The sequence below is a fragment of the Hypanus sabinus genome, chromosome 19 (genome assembly GCF_030144855.1).
Source record: "Hypanus sabinus isolate sHypSab1 chromosome 19, sHypSab1.hap1, whole genome shotgun sequence".
In the NCBI taxonomy this organism is placed as follows: domain Eukaryota; kingdom Metazoa; phylum Chordata; class Chondrichthyes; order Myliobatiformes; family Dasyatidae; genus Hypanus; species Hypanus sabinus.
In genome coordinates this window covers 8,688,985-8,712,428 of record NC_082724.1, presented here as the reverse complement: position 1 = coordinate 8,712,428, position 23,444 = coordinate 8,688,985, and the positions used below count along the sequence as shown (strand labels likewise).

At 42.4% G+C, this 23,444-nt stretch overlaps 1 protein-coding gene across 4 annotated transcripts; it reads left to right on the top strand.

Moving 5' to 3' along the window:
* Positions 1 to 383: 383 nt before the first annotated feature.
* On the top strand, positions 384 to 14,644 carry si:dkey-117n7.5 (uncharacterized protein LOC559444 homolog). Of its 4 annotated transcripts, none has more exons than XM_059944850.1 (5): positions 384 to 661; positions 1,658 to 1,783; positions 3,504 to 3,569; positions 9,456 to 9,623; positions 14,554 to 14,644. In XM_059944850.1, the coding sequence occupies exons 1-5, from the start codon at positions 454 to 456 to the stop codon at positions 14,580 to 14,582; spliced, it is 597 nt and encodes a 198-aa protein (XP_059800833.1). In that variant the 5' UTR covers positions 384 to 453; the 3' UTR covers positions 14,583 to 14,644. The 4 variants fall into 4 exon arrangements, with proteins under 4 accessions (XP_059800833.1, XP_059800832.1, XP_059800834.1 ...); XM_059944849.1 differs by having other exon boundaries at positions 9,453 to 9,623; XM_059944851.1 differs by having other exon boundaries at positions 9,453 to 9,623; positions 14,557 to 14,643.
* The last annotated feature ends 8,800 nt before the right edge of the window (positions 14,645 to 23,444 follow it).

Below are 23,444 nucleotides of genomic sequence, written 5' to 3'. Positions count from 1 at the left end.
GTGGCTTCTAACATATCTTTCTCTTTCCTTTTCTCTGGTGTACTTGTCTCATTTTCTTTTAAAATCATCCATAAAGTTTTCTACATTAATCTCTTGGCAAATCCTATATTAGAACACTGAACATGTACAGCATAATACATGTCTTTTGGCTTATGATGTGTGTTGAAACAGCTAAAAAGCAAATCAAAACTACCCAGACACAACATCCACACCCCTCCATCTTCCTCACATCTCAGTGCCTCTCTAAAGGCCTCTAATGTATTTGCCTCTACCACCATACCAGGCATTCACAACTCTCTGTGTAAAAAAAAAGTCCCTCACATCCCCCTTGAACCTATTCCCTCTCATCTTCAATGCATGTCCTCTGGTATGTGACACTTGTTTCTTGGTATTGGTCCAGGGTGTAAAACCCCTGCTCCAAAGGTTCAACATAAACATGTGTGCCTGTGACTCATGGAGCCATCAACAATTTCACTGTGGCCTTATCTTCCACCAAATACCATTCACACTTTTGGTCGGCACTGTGTGTTAATTATTGTCGTGTTGTCCGTGCTGTGCTTGTCCTTGCTTTGTCTAGGTCTCTCATCAAGTGCAGCAACCTATTACCGTCAGGTCCCTGTCTTAAAGATCTCACACGAGGAGGACTATGATGGTCTTGCTGGTGAGTCTACCTCACTTGTCTTCTGTGCCTCATCTCTGGAGTGGTAATCTTTTTCAATGTCGTTTTGGGAAGGGCCTTTGGAATGGAGAATATACAGCAGCACAGAGAAGATGAACTTCTTTCTGACCTATAACCCATTCTAAAGTTCAAAGTAAATTTTATTATCAGAGAACATATATGTCACCACATACAACCCTGAGATTCTTTTACCTGCAGGCATACTCAGCAAATTTATAGAAGAGTAACTAAACTGGATCAATGAACGGTCAACCAGAGTACAGAAATTAGCACACTGCACCAATGCCAATATAAATAAATAGCAATAAACAATGAGAGCATGAAATAAAGAGACCTTAAAGTGAGATCATTGGTTGTAAGAGCATCTCAGTGGCTGGGCAAGTGAATGTAGTTATCCCCTTTTGTTCAAGAGCCTGATGGTTGTCGGGCGGTAATTTTCTTGAACCTGTTGGATCAAGTCCTGAGGCTCTTGTACTTTCTTCCTGATAGCAGCAGCTAGAAAAGAACTTGGCCTGGGTGGTGATGGCGGGTGCTGCTTTCCTATGACAGCGTTTCACGTAGATGTGCTCAATGGCTGGGAAGGCTTTACCATTCAAAAGCATTAGTGCTTCCATACCAGGCCGTGATGCAGTCAGTCAATATACTCTCCACTACACTTCTATAGGAGTTTGTTTATGTTTCTAAATCTACACAACTTGCCTTATGTTGCTGAATATCCAATCTTGTGGGAATTTTGCCTCATTGAGTTCTTATTAAGAAATAGTATGGTATTAATACTGAATATTAACTGCTGAATGAGTTGTTTTCATTTTGACTTCTATTGAAACGTATGTTAGTACTCCATTCAAAGTTAAAATGATTGTCCTGACCTGTCATTTTGCAGCCTTGATTTTAATTCCCTGGGCCATCTTGCCTGTTACTGGTGTGCAGAAAGATTAAAGTGAGGTTTCCTTTCTGTTACCACTGTTAATTTTGTAGGGAAGGAGCTCAAAGTGGTGATAGATGGGAACGACCCGGACTATGAGCACTTCTACACCATAGGAAGCTACGAAACACCGACAGACGACCACGGGGTGGAGGAGTTCCAAACCTCCGAAATGATGCGTATGTGCTCCTCATCACCTTAATGATTAACTTCACCTTTCTGTAGAGACGCTGGCAGTGGACTTTTCAACAAGGGTCTTCCTTCTGGGTGCTTCTTTGCATAATTGACTAAATTTCTTTAACAGTCAGAGGATGCTATCAAATGGAAGTTGAGTTTTCCAGCAATGAAATGCCAGATCAGAATCAAAATGGTTTATTACTGACATGTGTATATACTTACACAGTGGATTCCAGTTAATCGGGCCATTGGTTAATTGGGGCAAGTGTTTATTTGGTATAACTTTTAAAGAACAAAAGCTAATCAAGAAAATAGACAAGATCATTTATTTGGGACACTATGCCATTTAATTGGGGCAGGAGACAGTTTCCAACTACTGTCAGTCACACACACTATGTGGCCATTAAATACTACATCATGCTTAGAGCAAACAGTTCTTCAATGGTCATTGGACCAATGCATGCTTTTGTGTTCTAAAAGCAATGATTTTTGTCACTGATGCTTGATGAAAAATAAGCAGTAAAACAATTCAGAACTGCTTTGCTCACTGCGGTTTCAAATATTCAGGGGTGGAGATGCCAGAAGTGGCCTAGAGTGAAAATGAAATTATTTCACTACTTCAATAAATTAGGAATTATAATGAATTTGAAGGTATTGACAGTCATCTTAAAACTTACAGAAGAAAATGAAGATTTGGAGGATACAATCATCAGCAGCATTGTAGGAAGGCAGTTTACATCTGCATGAGGTGTCTGTGCTGATTTTATTCACTGGATGAACTCCATCGATAACTATTAGGAACTAATACATAGTTTTATAGTACTGTTGTACTATTGGTAGTGTTCCAACTTGCTTTATATTTCATAATTTATTATTCAGTTTGTCTTTTTTATACCTTTTTAACTATTTCCATTAAGGACATGTATATATAAGATACCAATCCTACAATAACACCCCCACCCTAGAGGGAAAGAAAGAGTCAGTCCTTTGAATCCTTCCTTGGGAATGTTCCCAGGGCTCATTCCTTGAAATGAAAGCTTGGCCCACTGGTGTAGTTGCTGGGGGATAAATGAAATCCTAGGTTGAGATTGACTTTACCATTTAAGATCATATCAATTGCTCCCATCGTACTGAACAGTAGCCGATGGCATTTACAGGCTCTCTAGTCTATTGTTCTTTCACCTTATCCCATTATCATTTTCATTCACTTTGCATAACCATCCTTTCCATCCTTTTGCCTCTCTCATCTGCTAACCGTGCTCTTTCCTTGTCAGAACCTTCCCGAATTGCTTGAAAAATGATTGAAACCTTCTCTAGTTCCTCTTTGCTTCAATATGATTGTGCATGTGGTAAAACTGAAATTTCAGATAATGAGGAATTTTCATATATTTATTATATAATGTATTTATATATTTATGAGGGATTTAATAATAAAAGCAATCATTGGCACAGTTAAAGGGAAGTTGGATAAACACATAATGGGGAAAAAGAATGAAAGGATTTTCTAATCGTGTATAATGAAGAGGAGGAGGAAGAGCTATAAATGTCAGCATGGTCCAGAGGGGCTGAACAGCCTGATTTTGGTAGCAGACCCTGAATCTACTAGCCACTGTGGTGTTGGGAACGTGGCCTGTATTATTACATTCAGTAGTTTGAAATCCTGAACTTGCACCTTCAGTTCAGTTGAAGGGAGCACTGACATGATTTGCCTTCCATTGACAGGAGACACGGTAGACCCCACAGATCTGCCACAGCATGAAAGGTTTAGAAGAGACGCCTCCATACAAGGTAGGAACAGTTCAGTTGGCCAGTTCAGTCCTCCTCCAAGCCAACTGTCATGCCAACTAGCAATGGACGTGGACCATGGTCACAGTGGAAGTTTACCATTTCCTTCCCTGACATAACAAGACTTGAGAACGCAAGCATCCTTAATTGAAAGAACCAATGGGCTACCCACCAAGGGGTGAACTGATTGCCATCCATTTTAAACCCTCGGGTCTCACTCCCATTGCCTTAAGATGGATGAAAATGAGATTCATGGAGACAAAGTAGTTCCACTGAACAATGGCTGGAATTTGGAATGCATTGCCTAAGACAGTGCTGGGTTTAGATTTGAAAAACAAAATTTCCTTTATTCGTCACATGTACAAAGTAAATTTTATTATCAATTTACATATACATCACCATATACAATCCTGAATTTCATCTTCTTGTGTGTCAAATCTATTGGACAGTAATTATAACAGAATCAATGAACATCTGCCAACTAGGGCTTTCAGCCAGAGTGCAGAAACAACAAACTGTGCAAATACAAAAATAAGAAACAATTATATAAATAAGCAATAAATGTTGAGAAAATGAGGTGAAGAGTCCATGAAAGTGAGTCCCTTGTTTGTGGAAACATTTCAGTGATGGGGCAAGTGAAGGGTGAGTGAAGTTATCCCCATTGGTTCAAGAGCCTGATGTTTGAGGGGTAGTAATTATTCCTAAACCTGGTAGTTGACAGTGAAATGCATCATTTTGCTTCAACGACCAACACCGTCCACGTATGTGTTGGGTACACCCCAAGAAAGTTGGCATGCTTCTGGTGTCAACATAGCATGTGCACAATTGACAGACCCTAGCTGTCTTTGGACTGTGGGAGGGAACTGGAGTGCCTGGAGGAAACCTACACGGTCACTCGGAGGACATACAGGTAGCAGCAGAAAGCGGAATTGAACCCTCTAAAGTGTTGCACTAACTACTTCGCTGCTGTGTCACCCACAATAGCAACTATTAAACAAAATGGGGAAGAAAACTGGCTATAACTTGTTTACATTTTAAAGCAGCTGGCTCAGACTTTTAATGACTCAGTTTTAGAGAGATTCCTTTGTTTATTCAGAGTTAAAGCACTGTAGCAGGCCCTTCTGGCACAGAGCCCATGCTACCCAATACACCCATGTGACCAACTAACCGACTTACCTGTACGTTTTTGGAATGTGTGAGGATACCAGAGTACCCAAAGGAAAACCAAACAGTCATGGGGAGAACGTATAGATTCTTACAGGCAGCGGCGGGAATTGAACCTAGGTCACTGGTGCTGTAAAGTGTTGCGCTAACCGCTATATTAACATGCTGCCCAGATTCAATTCCTATTTGTCCTTGAGTAGAAAGCCACCTTCTCGAACTGGAGCAGTTTATGTGCTGAAGGCACTCATACAGGTGCTGCTGGGGCGAGGGTATTCTAGGTTTTAGACCAGTGATGATGTATTGTTTCCCAGTTAGGATGCTGTTCAACTTGGAGGGGAATCTGCAGGTGGTGCTGCTTCCATGAACCGCATGCTCCTTAGCCTTCCGTCCGGTGGAGTTTAAAGGTTCAATGAGATTCTCCTTCATTCTTCTGTCCCGCAGGCACAGGCCCAGAGCTGTCAAACACGCCTATGTGTTAACCCTTTTGTTTCTGGAATCTTTCTTGTGAACCTCCTCTGGACCCTCGCCAATGCCAGCACAACTTTTCTTAAGTAAGAGGCTCAAAACTGCTCAGAATTCTTCCAGTGCAGCCTGAAATGCTTTATAAAGCCTCAGCATCACATCCCTGCTCTTATATTTCCAGTTGTCTTGAAATGAGTGCCAGCATTGCATTTGCTTTCCTTACCAATGCCTCCACCTGCAAGTTAACCTTTAGGGACTCACAAGTCCTTTCCACTTCTGATTTTTGAATTTCCTCCCTGTTTAGAAAATGGTCTGCAACTTTATTCCTTCTACCAAAGTGCATGACCATACACTTTCTGACACTGTTATCAAAGTACCATGTTCCTGCTCTAATCCTCGATTCCCTTAGGACCAGAGGGCACAGCCTCAGAATTGAAGAACATGCCTTTATAACAGAGATGAGGAGGAATTTATTTCACCAGAGGGTGGTGAATCTGTGGGACAGCTGTGGAGGCCAAGTCATTGAGTGTATATGTAAGTCAAAGGTCAATAGGTTCTTGATCATCAAAGGTTATGGGGAGAAGGCAGGGGAATGAGGTTGAGAGGAATAATAAATCAACCATGATGGAATGGCGGGGCAGTTATCTGGCCAAATGGCCTAACTCTTCTCCTATGTCTTATGATCTTATGGTTTCCACCATGAATATAATAAACAACTAAGTCTAGAGAGTTGTTGGACCTATACTCATCCAGGTAAACGGGACAGGGGCATGGTAGTAAAGTGGTTAGCACAACACTTTACAGTGCCAGTGACCTGTCTGTAAGGAGCTCTACATTCTCCCTATGACTGAATGGGTTTCCTCCGGGTGCTCCAGTTCCCTTCCATAGTCCAAAGATGTACGAGTTGATAAGTTAATTTGCCATTGTAAATCATTTGGCAATTAGGCCAAGTTTAAATCAGGGGTTAAATCAACACGTACAAACAAGCTGGATGAACTCAGCAGGTCGGGCAGCATCCATTGAAAGGAGCAGTCAACATTCCGGGCTGAGACCCTTCGTCAGGACTACTCCTGACATTGTCTGCTCCTTTCAACGGATGCTGCCTGACCTGCTGAGTTCATCCAGCTTGTTTGTACATGTTGATTTGACCACAGCATCTGCAGTGTACTTTGTGTTTAAATCAGGGGTTTCTGTCTAGCAGAGCTTGACAGGCTGGAAGGGCCTACTCCGTGCTGTAGCTCAATAAATAAAATAAAAATCTATTCCAACACGCTCCGGACATTTACATAGTAGATGATGCAAAGGCTCTGGAGCATCAGAAGTCCCACGCTGCAGGATACCATATCCAGTAGCCTCAGTAGTTATGTGGCTGGTCTAGTCAATTTCTTGGATGGTGGTGAATAGCCCCACCCTCCACCCCCCCAGGGTGTTAATGGAGAAGGGAGTTGCAGATGTAATTCCAGCGACTGTCAGGAGAAGGTGGTCAATTTTCCTCTTGATGAACCTGGGCCGAGGTTTTATCCTTGGATTGTAGGAACAATCTTATCATCACAGGTGATATTGGAGACCAAGATAGAGACCTTGCTTCTGGATTCATGATCAGGCTTCAGGATGTGCTACATCACTCCATCAGACATCTCCATGCTGCCTCACTGCCTCATGAATCACCTAACCTCCGCATGCTGCCTCTCAAGCACAAAGGCACTCATTAATTCTCAGCTCCACGTGACATCTTGTTTTCACCATTTTTACATTTCTTTGGTTTCATCTCAACAATTGTCATTTGGGAGAGTATAGTCAGATAACAGGAGGGAAGAGAGGTGTACTTCAGCAAAACAGGACAATCTCTCCCTTGTGTTTAAGAGGTTTTTGCAAAGATGTTCCTTCTGATGGGCAATTTTTGTAACACCTTTCCCAACCTCAGGGTATTCCAAATCACCTTGCAGGTAATGGAATTCTTCTGAACTTGAACAATCTATGATAATGACACAATGCAGACGATCAAGTTCAAGTTTATTGTCATTCAGCCATACGCTATATACAGCAAAACGAAACAACATTTCACAGTACCAGCGATCCAGGTTCACTTCCCGCTGCCCTCTGTGAGGAGCCAAGGTACAAAACAGTACTTACAGTCACACACAGCACATGCAGTCACAAAATGACGTTAGCACAAGTCCCTGAGTGGCATGGCCTGAGGATTGACATAAAGTGCCAGATGCATGTTTATCTAAGACAGATACTGTTACTGGCACTATTATAATAAAACAATTAGTTGTATAAATATGTGAAACAGCAGGCAGTATTTTGTATTATTTATGTCCAACAGGGTCTTGGAATCATGAGAAAAATATGTAAGCCAAATATTTGCACCATTTGTTGGACCTAGAGAGGCCACTGCGACCAAGTGTGCCGCCATTTTAACCAACTAAAATGGTGCATAGTGAAACAATTCTACCTTTTCGACATTGGGTGGTGGGTCTAGTGTTGAACTTTTTGTCCTATCCATCAACCTCATAGACTCCAAGACTAGGTTCATCTTTGCTGACAACTTACAGAGGTCTTGGTTGAAGACTGTTTCTTGAAACGAAAGCTATTGAATCATGGTGTGCCACAGGGGGCGATGTTGGGACTCTGTTATCCATTGTTTGTGTAAATCATTTGAGTGCTAATGTTACAAGGCTTGATCCGTAATTTTGTGGATGACAATAGGAGATGGTGTTGATAGTGAAGAAGATTTAGATTACAGGGGAACTAATCAGTTAGGGAAGAGAGCCAAGGAAAGGCAAATGGATTTCAATACAGTTAAGCAACAGTTGATGCATTTTGGAAAATCAAACCAGTGTAGGACTTATCCTATAAATGGTAGGGTGTTGTGGAGTGTAGTAAACCAGAGCGACCGAGGAGTACAAGAGCATAGTTTGTTGAAAACGGCATCACAGACGTACTGAAGAAGGTGGGAATAAGATGAGAATGTTTCCTACAGTAGGGGAGTCTAGGACCAAAGAACACAGCCTCAAAATCGAAGGATGTCCCTTTGGAACAAAGCTGAAGAGGAATTTTTTTAGCCAGAGGGTGGTGAATCTGTAGAATTCATTGCCACAGACACCAATGAAGACCAAGTCACTGGGTATACTTAAAGAGGAGGCTGATAGATATGATGGGCCAAATGGCCTAATTCTATTCCTATCTCTTACGGTCTTATGGAAAAAGGAGTTAGCACGCTGGCCTTCATTAGTCACGGCATTGAGGAGAGGAGCTAGGACATTATGTTGGAGTTGAATAGGTCACTGGTGAGGTCACACTTGGAGTACTGTGTACAATTTGGCCAAACTGTTAAGGGAAGGAGGTAGTTAAACTGGAAAGAATGCAGAAAAAATGACAAGGATGTTGCCAAGACAAGAGGAATTGAGTTATAGGGAGATGTTTGTGAGGCTTGGCCTTTATTCCTAGGGATATCGGACAATGAGGGAGAGACCTTGTAAAAAGGTTTAAAATTATGAGAGGCACAGATATGGTGAATGGTTAACAGTCTTTTCCCAGGCAAGGGGATCCAAAGGGCCGGCTGGTGGTGAAGTGGCATCAGCACTGGACTTCGAGGCTGAAGGTCCTGAGTTTCAATCCGGCCCGGTCCCAACCTGGGCAGCAGCAGTATCTGCACAGAAGAAAGGCCTGGTGATCTACTTCTGTATCTTGCCACGAAAATCCCACGGACAACTACACTATCCACAGGGTCGCCATGAGTCAACAATGACTTGACAGCACTTAACAACGAGGAGTGTCCAAAACTAGAGGGCATAGATGTTAGTGTGAGAAGGGGAAAGAAACAACTTTTTTCTGTAGGGGGTGGTGTGTATATGGAATGAGCTGCTTGAGGAAGTGGTTGAGACAAGTTCCATAGAAGCATGTGGATGAGAGAGGCCTGGAGGGATATTAGCCAAGCACAGGATATTGGGACAAGCTGAGTGGGCACTACAGTTGGTATAGATTCATTGGACCTGTGGCTATATTGGGATTAGTTGAGTGGGCACTACTGTTGGTCTAGACCCATTGGACCTGTAGCTATATTGCTCTGTGACTCTAACTCTTCAGAAGGAGAGGTGTAGAAAGGACAAAACAGACGTAGTTGTATGAGATGAATTGCTGGTCTTTGGAGAGAGTGAGAAAGAGGAAATGTGTAGAGAGAGAGAGAAATAATGATAGTTAGTAAAAACTCTAGTTGTATTACCTTCTAACTCTTTGCACACACTTTACCTTAAGCAGACCCCTGCCTGCTTCCGCTGGACGAGGGAAATTGCTCCAAGTATACGTTGCTTTGGTACTACCACAGGGAGAGTGGCCAGTGCCGTCCCTTCATCTACAGCGGCTGCAAAGGAAATGCCAACAGGTTCCAGACCCCAGAGGACTGTGAAGCCAACTGCAAAAACAAAGGTAAGTCTGAGCAAAAAGTGAACTACTGGGGGGTGGGGGGGGGGGGGGATCTCCGTGGGTCAGGCAGTGCCTGTGAAGGAAATGGACAGTTAATATCACAGACTGAAACCCTTCCCTTGGTAATGATACTGGCTTATTATTATTATCATATGTACCAAGGTACAGTGAAAATCTTGTCTTGCATACTGCTCCTACAGATCAAAGTTGAAATCTCAAAGTACTGTAAGTTTATTATCAAAGGAAGGAGGCATAAGATTTTTGGATCATTGGCTCGCTTCCAGGGAAGGTGGGACCTGTACAGATGGGATGGTTTGCACCTGAACTGGAGGTGGACTAATATCCTAGCAAGGTTGTTAATGCTGCACGGTGTGGTTTAAACTAAAGTTGCAGGGGGATGGGAACTAGAATGCCAGAGCACTTAGTGGAGAGATTGAGGCAGGTGTCGGAAAAAGTTAGGAATCAAAAGTTTGAACATGGTGCAACTAGGGTCGTGAGCTGTAAACATTTCAAGGCAAGAACTATCACAGGAAAGGCAGATGATAGTACTGAAGGTGAGGTGGCTGATTTACAAACAGAGGCAATGTGTCATGAGGAGAGACTGTTGACAGGGCAAAATTGCAGTCAACAGGATGAGCTGCAACATAGAAGGTAGACAAAATTGAAAAGGATGAATAGAAGACTGAAGGTGTTCTATTTGAATGCGTGCAATACGTAGAAGAAGTTAAATTAATTTGTAGCACGGTTTCAGATTGGCAGGTATGATGCTGTAGGCATCACTGAATCATGGCTGAAAGACTATAGTTGGGAGCTTCATGTCCAAGCATACACATTGTATTGAAAGGACAGGCAGGAAGGCAGAAGAGGCGGAGTTGCTCTGTTGGCAAAAAATGAAATCAATTTATTAGAAAGAAGTGACATTGGGTCAGAAGGTGTTGAATTATTGCAGATAGAGCTAAGGAACTGAAAGGGTAAAAAGACCCTGATGGGAATTGTTTACAAATCCCCAAACAGTAGTAAGGATGTGGCCTACAAATTACAACGGGAGATAGAAATTGCATGCCAAAAGGGCAAGGTTACAATAGTCATGGGGGATTTCAATATGCAAGTAGATTGGATCAGGTTGGTGCTGGATTCCAGGAGGGGGAATTTCTAAAGTGCTGACGAAAGATGGCTTTTTAGAGCAGCTCATTGTTGAGTCCACTAGGGGATCAGCTGTTCTAGATAGGGTGTTGTGCAATGAACCAGAATTGATTAGACAGAAGATAGAACCATTAGGGGAATGTGATCATAACATGATCAAATTCATCCTGAAATTTGAGGAGAAAGCTAAAGACAAGTGTTTCATTATTACAGTACAATAAAGGGAATTGCAGAGGCATGAGACAGGAAATGGCCAGAATTGATTGGAAAAGGACACTGGCAGGGATGACAGCAGAGCAGCACTGGCTGGAATTTCTGGAAGCAATTTGGAAGGCACAGGATATATACATCCCAAAGAGGAAAAAGTATTCTAAAGGCAAGATGACACAACTGTAGCTAACAAGAGAAGTCAAAGCCAACGTAAAAGCCAAAGAGAGGGCATATGATAAAGCAAAAATTAGTGGGAAGTTATAGAGGATTGGAAAGCTTTTAAAAACCAACAGAAGGCAACTAAAAAAAGTCATTAAGAAGCTAAAGATGGAATATGAAAGTAACCCAGCTGGGAATATTAAAGAGGATATCAAAAGTTTCTTCAGCTACATGAAGTGTAAAAGAGAGGCAAGAGTGGATATCAGACTGCTAGAAAACAAAGCTTGAGAGGTAGTAATGGGGGGCATAAAAATGACAGATGAATTGGAATAAGTACTTTGCATCAGTCTTCACTGTGGAAGACACTAGCAGAATGGTGGAAGTTCTAGGTGTCAGGGATCATGAAATGTGTGAAATTACTATTACTAGAGAGAAGGATCATGGGAAACTGGAAGGTCTGAAGGTAGTTAAGTCCCCTGGACCAGATGGTGTACACCCCGGGGTTCTGAAAAAGGAGGCTGAAGAGATTATGGAGACATTAGTAATTATTCTTCAGGAATCACTTGATTCTAGAATGGTTCTGGAAGACTGGAAAATTGCGAATGTCACCACAGAAGAAAGGGAACCATAGACAGTTTAGTTTGTCCTCAGTTGCTGGGAAGATGTTGTAGTTGATTCTTAGATATGAGGTCTCAGGGAATCACAGGAAAAATCCCAGCATGGATAAATCAGTGGCTGATTGGCTGAAGGCAAATAATGGGAATAAGGGAAACGGTTGGCTGCTGGTGACTAGTGGTGATCCATGAGGATTGTGTTGGGACCATTTCTTTTTATGTTTTCTGTCAATGATTTGGATGATGAAGTTGATGGCTTTGTTGCAAAGTTTGCAGATGATATGAAGATAGGTGGAGGAACAGGTAGTTTTGAAGAAATAGGCTACAGAAGAACTTAGATTAGGAGAATGGGCAAAGAGGTGGCAGATGGAATATGGTGTCAGGAATTATATGGTCATGCACTTTGGCAGAAGGAATAAAAGGGTTGGTTATTTTCTAAATGGAGAGAAGAGAGAAAATACAAAAAACAACTGAGGTACAAAGGAATTTGGGAGTCCTTTTGCAGGATTCCCTTAAGGTTAATTGGCAGGTTGAGTCTGTGGTGAGGAAGGCAAATGTGATGTTGGCATTCTTTTCAAGAGAACTAGAATACTAAAGCAAGGATGTAAAGTTGAGACTTTATAAGGCACTGGTGAGGCCTCACTTGGAGTATTGTGAGCAGTTTTGGCCCTCTTGTCATAGAAAGGATGTGCTGAAACAGTAAAGCGTTCAAAGGAGGTTCACGAAAATGATTCAAGGATTGAATGGCTTGTCATAGGAGGAGCATTGATGGCTCAGGGCCTGTATTCACTAAGAAGCATGGGGGGGGGGGTGACCTATTGAATGGTGAAAGGCTTTGATGGAGAGGATGTTTCCTATGATGGAAGTGTCTAAGGCCAGAGGACAGAGACTCAGAATAGAGGGTATGTCTTATGTGCAAGAGGCCTTTCTGTTTGGTGTGAAGGAGGATCAGAATTGACTTAATAGAGGTGTATAAGATGATAAGAGACATAGTTAATTTCTCCCCCTATCCCTTCTGTCTGGCTTTCCTCTTGTCTTTTCCCTCCTCCTCATCTGCCCATCACCTCCCTCTTCCTTCCCTTTCTGTCGCGGCCTCTCCGATCAGCCATTAGACAATAAAGCATACGAGCAGAATTAGATTATTCGCCCCCTCAAATCTGCTCCGCCATTCTATCATGGCTGATTTATTATCCCTTACAACCCCATTCTCATGCCTTCTCCCCATAACTTTACTATCCCTTACTAATCAAGAACTTCCACCTAAGTATACCCAGTGATCTGACCTCCACAGCCAAATGTGGCAACGAATTCCACAGATTCACCACCCGCTGGCTAAAGAAATTCTTCCTCATCTCTGCTCTACAAGGATGTCCTTCTATTCTGAGTCTCTGCCCTCTAGTCCCAGACTCACCTACTATAGGGAACATCCTTTCCACATCCACTTTTCAATATTTGATAGATTTCAATGAGATTCCCCCCCCCCCCATTCTTCTAAACTCCAGTGAGTAAATCTTTTCCACTTCCACCTATCACCTCCCCCAACTTCTTGTCCCCTCCCCTATCCACCCAGCCTTCCCCTCAACTGGTCTCACCTATTTCCTGCTAGCTTGTACGCCTTGCCCTCTCCCAAGCTTCTTATTCTGGCTTCTGCCCCCTCCTTTCCAGTCCTGATGAAGGGTCTTGGCCTCAACCATCAACTGTTTATACCCCTTTGTGGTAAACAATGTATACCTGTCTGGACACGCCCCTCTGCTGACTGCTCCTGTGGCTCCTCCCACAGACCCCTGGATAAAGGCGATTGGAGGCACTGCTCCTCCCTCAGTTGTCCCACAGTCATCCAGCATTGACGTGCTCTGTTTTACTGCTAATAAAAGCCTTTCAGTATTTACTCTACTTCCAGTCTTTTGGAGTTATTGATAGTGGATCACCCTCCATCAATGCTGCCTGACTTGCTGACCTCCCCTGGCATTTTGCTGATGAATGAACTTTTGTCTGGGATGTTAGTTGGGAGAAAAAATGTTACCAGGGACAGAATGTATTTTCTCCTCTTCAAAGATGTTTCAGCAACCTTTCAAGTCACCTCCTGCACCTCCACAGACAGGCTGCTTTTAACTGCCAGCTTGTACTCCTTCCCCTCCTCACTTCTTACTCTGGCTTCTGCCCCCTTCCTTTCCAGTCCTGATGAAGGGTCTCTGAAATGTCAACTGTTTGTTCCCTTCATGGATGTTACCTGACCTGCTGAGTCCTCCAGCATTTTGTGTGCATTGCTCTGGATTTCCAGCATCTGCAGAATCTCTTGGGTTCAGTGTAAACTGTCATGCTCAACAGTTTAGCAACACTACATAATAATCCCCCTCTCATTCTTCTAAACTCCAGGAAATGCAGAGCCAAAGCCATCAAACACTCATTGTAACCGTCCATACATCCACTTGTCCATATGACAATAAAATCACTTTAACTTCTTCGCCTTTAAATTGCCACCTGATCTTTAATCAATGATTTAATTTTAATTTAAAAAATGTGCTACTGATAACAAAACATCTGTATGAAAATAATGAACACAGTGCAAACTCTTCACATCCTCAGTGTAATTGATGAATACATTATATTGTGTTAACACATATCTTTTTACATAGCACCAAGGACGTAAAGAGGGATTTGGATATGGACTTGCCAACGCAAGTGCCTTTTGCCCACGTACTTGTACAAAGCCACAGCCACTCGTCAAAGTACATGTCTTCGCATCTGAGAGCAAGTTAAGTCATTAAACTACAGTAAAAAGTAATGATCTTTTGTTTTTGTCTCAGCAGATCTAACAAAGCAAGAAGGAACCTGACTGAAATGAAGAAGAGTTGAAACGATTTAAATTTTAATCTTAAGGAGTTTCGGAAGTGGGGCTAGGGGAATGGGGGGGGGGCCCTTTTATAAATATTGAGCTTGGCAGTGGTTTTTAAAAAAAGATGGTGCTATATATTTTCACAGTTAAGATGAAATTGTTATGAATAATTTTTGATCAAACAAATGCTGTTTTAATGGTTATATTTATCACAGTCTAATGCTGCTCTTAAACATAGGGCAGATATGGAGAAAGCATAATCAAGTTTACGGTTTGAAGCTTTTAGTGGTAATCTGAGAGATAGCCCCTTCAAGATGTGTCTTTTTACACACCAGATACAATCTCTGCTCTGACACATCTGCATTTGGGACATCAGGCAACCTGGTTGGTTAGACAATGAACTTTAACCTCTCTAATCGGGTCTTTCCTCATCCATCCACTAAATTCACCTCCCTTGTTGTGGGGCAAATGATAAAAGTCAGTCTTAATTTGGCTCTCCCTAGGGGAAGGGAAAAACCTGCACTGATAAACTACCCCTTAATCTGGTAGAAAGAAACAGAAGGAGAATGTGTATGTTGTTTCAAAATGGAGGGAGAATGTATCCAAACCGAGAATGTCTACTCTCTGAAAAGGTGGGAAGAGATGTTACAAACCCTCACAAAATGTAATTAATGAGGGCAAATTTCACTGTAAATCTGTTTCTATGTGCAGTACTGCTCTGCAGTGAATCTTTCTGGAGAAGCCCACATCTCACTGCCATAAGGAAAGGTTATTTAGACTAGAAAATGTGTGTCTCTGTCCATGACTTTTCCCCGCAGATGTAAGATGTAGATCTAGTGAGGGATGGAGTGACAGGTGGCAGTACAAGAGGTCAAGTATAAGACTATAAGACCATCAGATGTAAGAGCAGAATTAGGCCATCTGGCCCATCAAGTCAGCTCCGCCATTTCATCATGGCTGATCCATTTTCCCCTCTCAGCCCCAAAGAATGAATGACAGAAAAACATTAGAACCCCAAAGCCCTACTCCCCTCCCTTAGCAAAAGCATCAGCCCCCCCCCCACCACCCGCCATGCAAGCAATAGCAAAGCCCCCAAAGAAACCATGATCCATCAAAACCCACTGTTCATCACATCAGTCTGACGTCCGCAGGCCGGCTCTCTCACTAACAGAGGGGAGAGAGAGGCATCACTCCTACCACAGCCACCTCAGAGACTAACAGCTCGCTGTTTGGATGTTGCAGTCTGCAGCGTCCATGTATTTTGACTTACCCAACTCACGATATGGGAGGGTTAAAAAAGAAAGCTCCAGATGAAGATTTACACTGATATAGTTACACTGATGGGATGTTCTGTCTCTCACTTGGTGCCATTCCTACCCCTAGTGGGTCGTCCACTCACTTTACTCGTTCATGGTCACCTTTGCCACTTTGAGCACTTATTGCAAATCACTGCCCTTCAGGCTTTCACACGCAAACATTGTGGAAGGCATCCAAAATCAGGTAAAACTTCTATGAGCTGTAAGGAAAGGTCTGCATGTCTTGCGTAATATCTTAACTATAATTATAGTCAGTATTATTTTCAATCTTTCTACTGAAAATATCAAGGTTAAAAAAAAACATTCAAAAGGTGCTGAAGCCTTGTTTGAAAGAGCTCAATGTCAGGTTTCCATATTGTTATTTATTGTGCAGGATGGAAATGCTTGCATGATGTGGGAGGAAAAGGTCACCAAAAACAGTGCTGACCATTCTTCCAAATTGCACCCTGCTTTACTCACCCCACGAACCCAACAGCGATATTTTTTGAGGAACACTGACTGCAGTGATAAATACAAGAGATTCTGCAGAGGCGGGACATCTGTGTGAGTTGCTCAAGTTTTCCAGCATCTGCGGAATCCCTTCTGTCTATGATTTGCTGCACCACTATAAAGTCTCGTTGAGATAGGCTTATCCCAAAGAAGTTTAAATCTTCTCTTTGACAAGAGTTTGGTGGGGCCCAACCTCGTTGCTTCCCCTGTGAGGTCTCTGCTGCTCTCTGACTCCTCAACCATAGACTTGTTCTCCTTCCCCTACTCCAACTTCTGGCTTCTGCCCCTTTCCTTTACAGCCTTAAAATTCCCACTCCCATAGCCTCCTCTACTGCCATGATGAGGCCAAACTCGGGTTGGAAGAACAACACCTCATATTCTGTATGGAAAGCCTCTAATCTAATAGGAGGAACACCAATTTCTCCAACTTCTGATAATTTCTCTCCCTTCTCCTCCTTTTTTTCTCATTCCCCACTCTGGCTCCCCTCTTCTTTACTTGTCACCTGCCCATCACTGTCCTCTGGTGTCCCCTCTTCCTTCCTTTTCTCCCGACGTCCTCTGTCCTCTCCTATCAGATTTCCTTTACAGCCCTTTACATTTTCCACCCATTCCTTCCCAGCTCCTCATTTCATCCCCCTTGGCCCATCCATCCTCCTCTCCCTCACCTATCACCTGCCATCTTGTATTCCTTCCCCTCCCCCCACCTTATTTTGTCTTTTGTCCCCTTCCTTTCCTGGGCTAATGAATGGTCTTGGCCCGAAATGAAGACAGTCGATTGCCCCCATCGACACTACTTGACTGCAGTACATTGTGGAAAATAGATCATAATATTAAATTAAGAAACCATGGGACCATTTACAATACATTAAACAAGACTTCACTCTATGCCCCCAAACCTGTACGCAGGTTGGCATCTTATTGAAGAACATTCTCTTTGCTCGTGCCAAATCTCAGTGTCTTCCTTGTCAAGTTCTGTCACTCTTTTTGATGCTGGCCAAATTATGGGCGGGGATGGCTAGTGCAAGGGGGCATAATGTTACGGCGATTGGGGGGACATCGGAGGTAGCTGGCTTGCGCAGAGAGTGGTGGGTGTGTGAAATGCCCTGTCAGGGCAGGTGGTAGAATCAGACACTGTTCTGATATATTCTATGTTGTGGTTTCTGCGCCTTCCTTCAGGGAGAATATGTCCATGTGAATTTATAAGCTAATCAATGGACGGCCTTGTTTTAGACCTTTACACAGTCCTGTTAGAGAAACATCCCTTTAATATTCATTTTCTAGCTAAAACCTCATTGTCTCCCTTTTACCACCCACCCTTCCCCAATTTTCCAACGCTTTAGGATTGTTGTTGCCCCATGTTCCTTCTGTTCCCTTCTCCCCCATTAATCTATGTTCCAGGTCTGCTCACCTTCCTCCTTCCTGATCTCACTGTGATAAAATCAAGACCCTTTTCTGTAGATGTTCTCCAACTTTCAGAGTCTCCCTGAGCATGGTCTGTATGAACTTAACATCTGTTCCTTCCCTCCACCCTCTCAACGCTGTTGTCCAACTTTGATACAGTTGAACTGTTAGAATGTACAACAGTACAGGCCCTTCGGCCCACAAATTTACGCTGACTTTTTATTCTACTTCCAGAATCGATCTAACTGTTTCCTGTCCCACACGCGTCTTCCAATTTTTCTTTCATCCATGTGCCTATCTGAGAGTCTCTTAAATGCCTCTAATATGTCTGCCTCTACCACCACTATCGGCAGCACGTTGCATGCACCCACCACTCACTGTGTAAAAATAAGCTAACTCAGACACCTCTACCCCTTTCCTCCAATTATACCCCGTCATTAGCCATTTCTGACATGGGAAAAAAATCTCTGTCTGTCCACTCTATTTTATGACTCTTATCATCCTATACACCCCTACCAAATTATCTCTCATCCTCCTCCACTCCAAAGCCCTAGCTCACACCACCTTTCTTCATAAGACATGCTTTCTAATCCAGGCAGCATCCTGGTAAATCTCCTCTGCACCCTCTCTAAAAGTTCTACCTTCTTCCTATAATAAGGTGACCAGAACTGAACACAATACTCCTTACACATCAAAGATCACAATTGCTGCTTTGAGCCTTTGCTATTTAAACAGGCTTCTCAACCTCTCAGCTAATTCTCAAAAGTTTACAGTCCTTCCCCTCAAGAGACACTTTCGGAGCGGCAGTACAAAATTAGAATGATTGAGTTCTTGTGTATTAACGAAAGAATAATTCTTGGGCCTGAAGATTTGCCCAAATATCTTGTGATGCAGACAGTATTCCTTTGAAATATCCATCTCCAGATTCTACAGAAATGCTAACCAGCTTACCAAGTGTGTGTGGGTGTGTGTGCGCGCGTGAGTGTGTGTGTGTGTGTGTGTGTGTGTGTGTGTGTGTGTGTGTGTGTATTATATAAATATATATTATAAAATTCAGCCACAGACCAAACTTGACAAATTAAAGACTGCATACCTCTATAATAATGGTGTTTTCTTACTTTCAAATGGTTTCTTTGCTGACTGATGGGAAACAAACATTTACCTCACCCTCAGTTCTGTCTAGCTTCAAACCTATTCTCCACTTTACTTAAACAGACAAAAATTGGGTATCAAATCAGAAACACTGAAATTAATTATACCTTGACATGCCTTCTACACATGGATGATTTGAAATTATACACTTCATCAGCAGAGCGAAAGCAATTAGTTCAAATGATAGAACTATTTTCGAAAGATATAAGCATGAACTTTGGACTGGATATATGCGGAACATTGAACATAAAGAAAGGTGCAATAGAGCTAATCGAATACAAAACAGGAGCAGCACACAGTACAACTGATTGATGAATATGAAACATTTCAGTATTTGGGATATCGTCAAGCAATCAAATAGATTATAAATTCTTTTGACAGAATTTACTTCAAAGCTAAAGAAAATCTGCCAAACTGAACTCAACAGTAAAAATATAACAAAGGCAATAAACACTTCTGCTATACCCATATCAACATATACTTCTGGCATAATATCTTGATCTGAAACTGATCTGGTAAATTTACAAAGAAAAATCAGAACTGAAATAACAAATTTCAGAAAACATTATGTACATTTAAATGTGCTTAGATTAACTCTACCTGGAACAGAAGGAGTAAAGAGGAATAATAGACATTAAAAATCTACACAACAGTCAGATAAAACATCTAAGGATATATTTTCATCAACAAAAACAGGATTCAGCACCCTACCTGAGCACATACAATTCTGATAAGTACACACCACTAAACGTAAATGAGAGCGCAACCCCGACCAATGAAGGAATTATCACTAGTGAAGAAAAAGTTAACCAGTGGAAGAGCATGACCCTCCATGGAAGACATCCCCACAATTTGAACAGACTAGATGTCGGCAAAGAAGCACTGAATGCCTGGCTCAGAATTGGGGTCCTCTTCCCAGAAACAGAAGGGTTCCTTTTGGCAATATGGGACCAGGTGGTTAACACAAAAGATAGTCAAAAATATATAATAAAAGACCAACAAATTCAAGATGACAAATGTAGAAAATGCCAAGGGAAGCAAGAAACAACTCAACACATTACAGGATCCTGTAGCAGTTTAACTCAATCTGATTATAATAATGTAGCAAATATTATTCACCAAAATCTTGCTTGAAAATAGAAACTCAATAGAAACCATACCTTACTAAAAATACAAGGTTGATCCAGTTTTAGAGTTAGAACCCCACAAATTATTTTATGACCAATTCATCATTACAGATAGGACACTCTGTAATAACCATCCAGATATAATACAGCATAAACCAGCAAGAACAACTTAATAGATATAGCCATTTCAAAGACATAACCTACTAAAATCAGTAAGTGAAAAACACCAGAAATATGATGAATTAAAAGAGGAAATTGAAAGTCTTTGGATCATGAACAGGGTATACATTGTCCCGATAGTAATAGCTACAACTGGTATCATCCCAAGGTCACTACACAATAGCATTAAACAATGAGGGCTACACAGCAATATCTCTGTAAATCTTCAGAAAGCCACGATACTAAACACCACTAGAATAGTCTGAAAGTTCCTAGCAATTGAGAAATGAATGTGCTTGGCTATGTCTGTACCTCAGGTTTTACCAGCTTGAACTGAGAACAAATATATAAAACACAATAAATATAAATACATAAGTTTGCTTATATACAAACTTCGTACATAGATTATGTACATAACACACATATAACACTCACTAGCTTTGGAAAGTAAGAATTGAATCTACTAATGAATTATGCATAGATAAGTAAAGTACATAAATTAAATATTGCTAGCAACAAAAAATTATCCGGTGACACTTTGAATGTGATGTGGCAGGGAGTTCAGAAGCCTAATCAGCTGAGGAAAGAAGCTGTTTCCCATCCTGACCGTTCTTGTCTTTGTGCATCGGAGTCTCCTGCCTGATGGTAGAAAGTCAAAGAGGATGCTGGATGGATAGGTGGGATCCTTGAGAATACCAAAGGCCCTGGCTATGCAGTGATCCTAATGGATTTTCCCGATGGATGTCAGGGAGACCCCGATCATTCTCTCGGCCATTCTCACAGTCCTTTGTCGGCACTTCTGGTCCGATGCTCGGCTGCTCCCAGACCAGAAGGAGATGCAGCTTGTCAGGATGCTCTCAATGGTGCTCCAGTAAAATTCAGTTACAATGGAGGGGCAAGGGGATCCTCACTTGCCTCAATCTCCTCTGGAAGTGGAGGCACTGCTGTGACTTGTTATTCAGGGAAGTGATATTGAGGAATCAGGTGAGCTCATCCTTAATGGAACTCCCAGGAACCACTTGACTCTCTCTGCGGAGGAGCCACGTATGCACAGAGGGGGGTGGTTTATCTGCACCTTCCAAAAGTCCACAATCGTCTCCTTGGTCCTCTCCATGTTCAGACTTAGGTTCTTGTTTTCACACCAGTCCACCGGAAGAGTACATGTCCTGGGTGGTGAGGGTCCTTAGTGATGGATACTGCCTTCTTAATTCACCACCTCTTGAAGATGTTCTTGATAGTAGGGATGGTTCTATAGCCCTCTGCAGCCCCTTTTCACCCTGTGTATTGGCAATGATGCAACTCGACAGAATGTTCTCCATGGTACATCTTGCAAGAGTGGCACACTGCATCTCAACAAATTCCAAACAAAGTACTGGAATTGGAACTAGAATTGGTTTGTTACCGTCACGTACAGTGAAAAACTTGTCTTCCATACTGTTCATTCAGATCAGATCATTACGCCGTGCATGGAGGAAGAACAAGGTGAAACGCTAAGGGAGTGCAGAATAAAGTGTGACAGCTAAGTGTTGCAGCAAATGAAGTGCAGTGCAGGTAAAGAGTAAACGAGACAGGTTGCGAGGTCAAGAGCTGCTGCAGTGCCTTCTTTGTGAGTACATCAATATGGTGGGCCCAAGATGGAGCCTCTGAGATGGATTATCGTGTTGGCAGTTAGAAACTACAAAGTCATTGTCAGCAATGCGAGACTCAGATTCAGATTTAGTTGTCAAATGTACATCGAACTATAGAGTGGGGTGTTTCACTTGTGTTGGGGATGTGCTGGGGGCAACCTACAAGTATTGCCACACATTCTGGCACCAGCATAGTATGCCCACAATGTTCAGCGGAACAACACAAGCAAGAAGGAAAGCAACAACAAAAAAAAACAAGACAACAGCAAAGCAAGCCTCTATCCTATTCCTCCCACCACCCCACATCACCCACACAGGACATGACCCCAGACTCTCAGACCCTGAGCCTCTAGTACATGAACCCAGACTCTCTGACTCACAGACACTGGGCCTCTATTGTTGAACCACCCCAGGACTGGCTGATCGTGGGCTTGACCTCTGGGCCTTGACCTCCAGGTTTGACCCCAGTGTTTTAGGCCCTAATGACTTCTTTGTGAAGCCTTGTCTATATACTTCAGATTTCTGATTCAGACTTATTTATCACATGTACAATGAAAAGTACAGTATAATGTGTTGTTTGTGTTAACAACCAAGGACGTGCTGGGGATAGCCTGCAAGTGTCACCACACATTCCAGCACCAACATAGCATACCCACAATGCCCAGCAGAACAACACTAAGTACATCAAAATGAAACATAACAAATCGCAACAAAACAAGCCCTTTTCCAATGAATTCCAGAGATTCACCACCGCCTGGTTAAAGAAATTCTTTCTCAGCTCTGTTCTAAAGGGAAGTCCTCCCATTCTGAGGCTGTGAGCTCTGGTTGGAGGCTCTCCTGGTATTGGAAGCATCCTCTACCTAGACCTTTCAATATTTTGCAAGTTTCAAAGAAATCTCACCCCCCTAATTTTTCTAAACTCCAGCCAGAACAGGTCCAGAGCCATCAAGTGCTCATTATACATTAACGTTTTCATTCCAGCAATCATTCTTGTGAACGACCTCTGGACCTACACGTACAGTACCATGCAAAAGTCTTTAGACACACATCTGTTGCTAGGGTGTCTAAGTCTTTTCCACAGTTCTGTATTTCTCAATGTGGAGCGGAGAATGAGTTTGGAAATCTGTTGGGAGCAAAGGATGTCGGGAATGGCGAGGGTGGAAGGCTGCGAGAAGGATGTGGGACAGGTGGCAGAGAAGGAGTGCCCAGGGCAGGGGGGTGAAGCGGGTGCAGTCCTGCCCTGAGACATCAGGCAAGGTCTTTTGATTCCAAATAATTGGATTATTGATCATTACAGAATGACTCTCTAGTACTTCTTGCTCCCTTCCCCTTTTCCCAACTCTGATTCCCCTCTCCTTGCCTCCTTCCCACTCTCGGTCCACAATAGAGACCCAGATTAGGTTTATCATCACTTACATATGTCATGAAATTTGTTTTTTTTTTTGCAACAGCAGTACAGTGCAATCCATAAAATTACTATGTTTAGAGTATTGTGAGCAGTTTTGGGTCCTATATCTAAGAAAGTACAGTACTGTGCAGACATCTTAGGCACATGTATATAGTTAGAGTGCCTAAGACAGTACAGTACTT

Bases quoted from the DNA above. Each gene is read 5' to 3' on its own strand.
- si:dkey-117n7.5 (XM_059944849.1), top strand. From the start codon at position 454: ATGGAGCCATCAACAATTTCACTGTGGCCTTATCTTCCACCAAATACC. The intron at 662-1,657 runs GTGAGTCTACCT...TTAATTTTGTAG, and splicing joins GGACTATGATGGTCTTGCTG to GGAAGGAGCTCAAAGTGGTG. The intron at 1,784-3,503 runs GTATGTGCTCCT...TTCCATTGACAG, and splicing joins CCAAACCTCCGAAATGATGC to GAGACACGGTAGACCCCACA.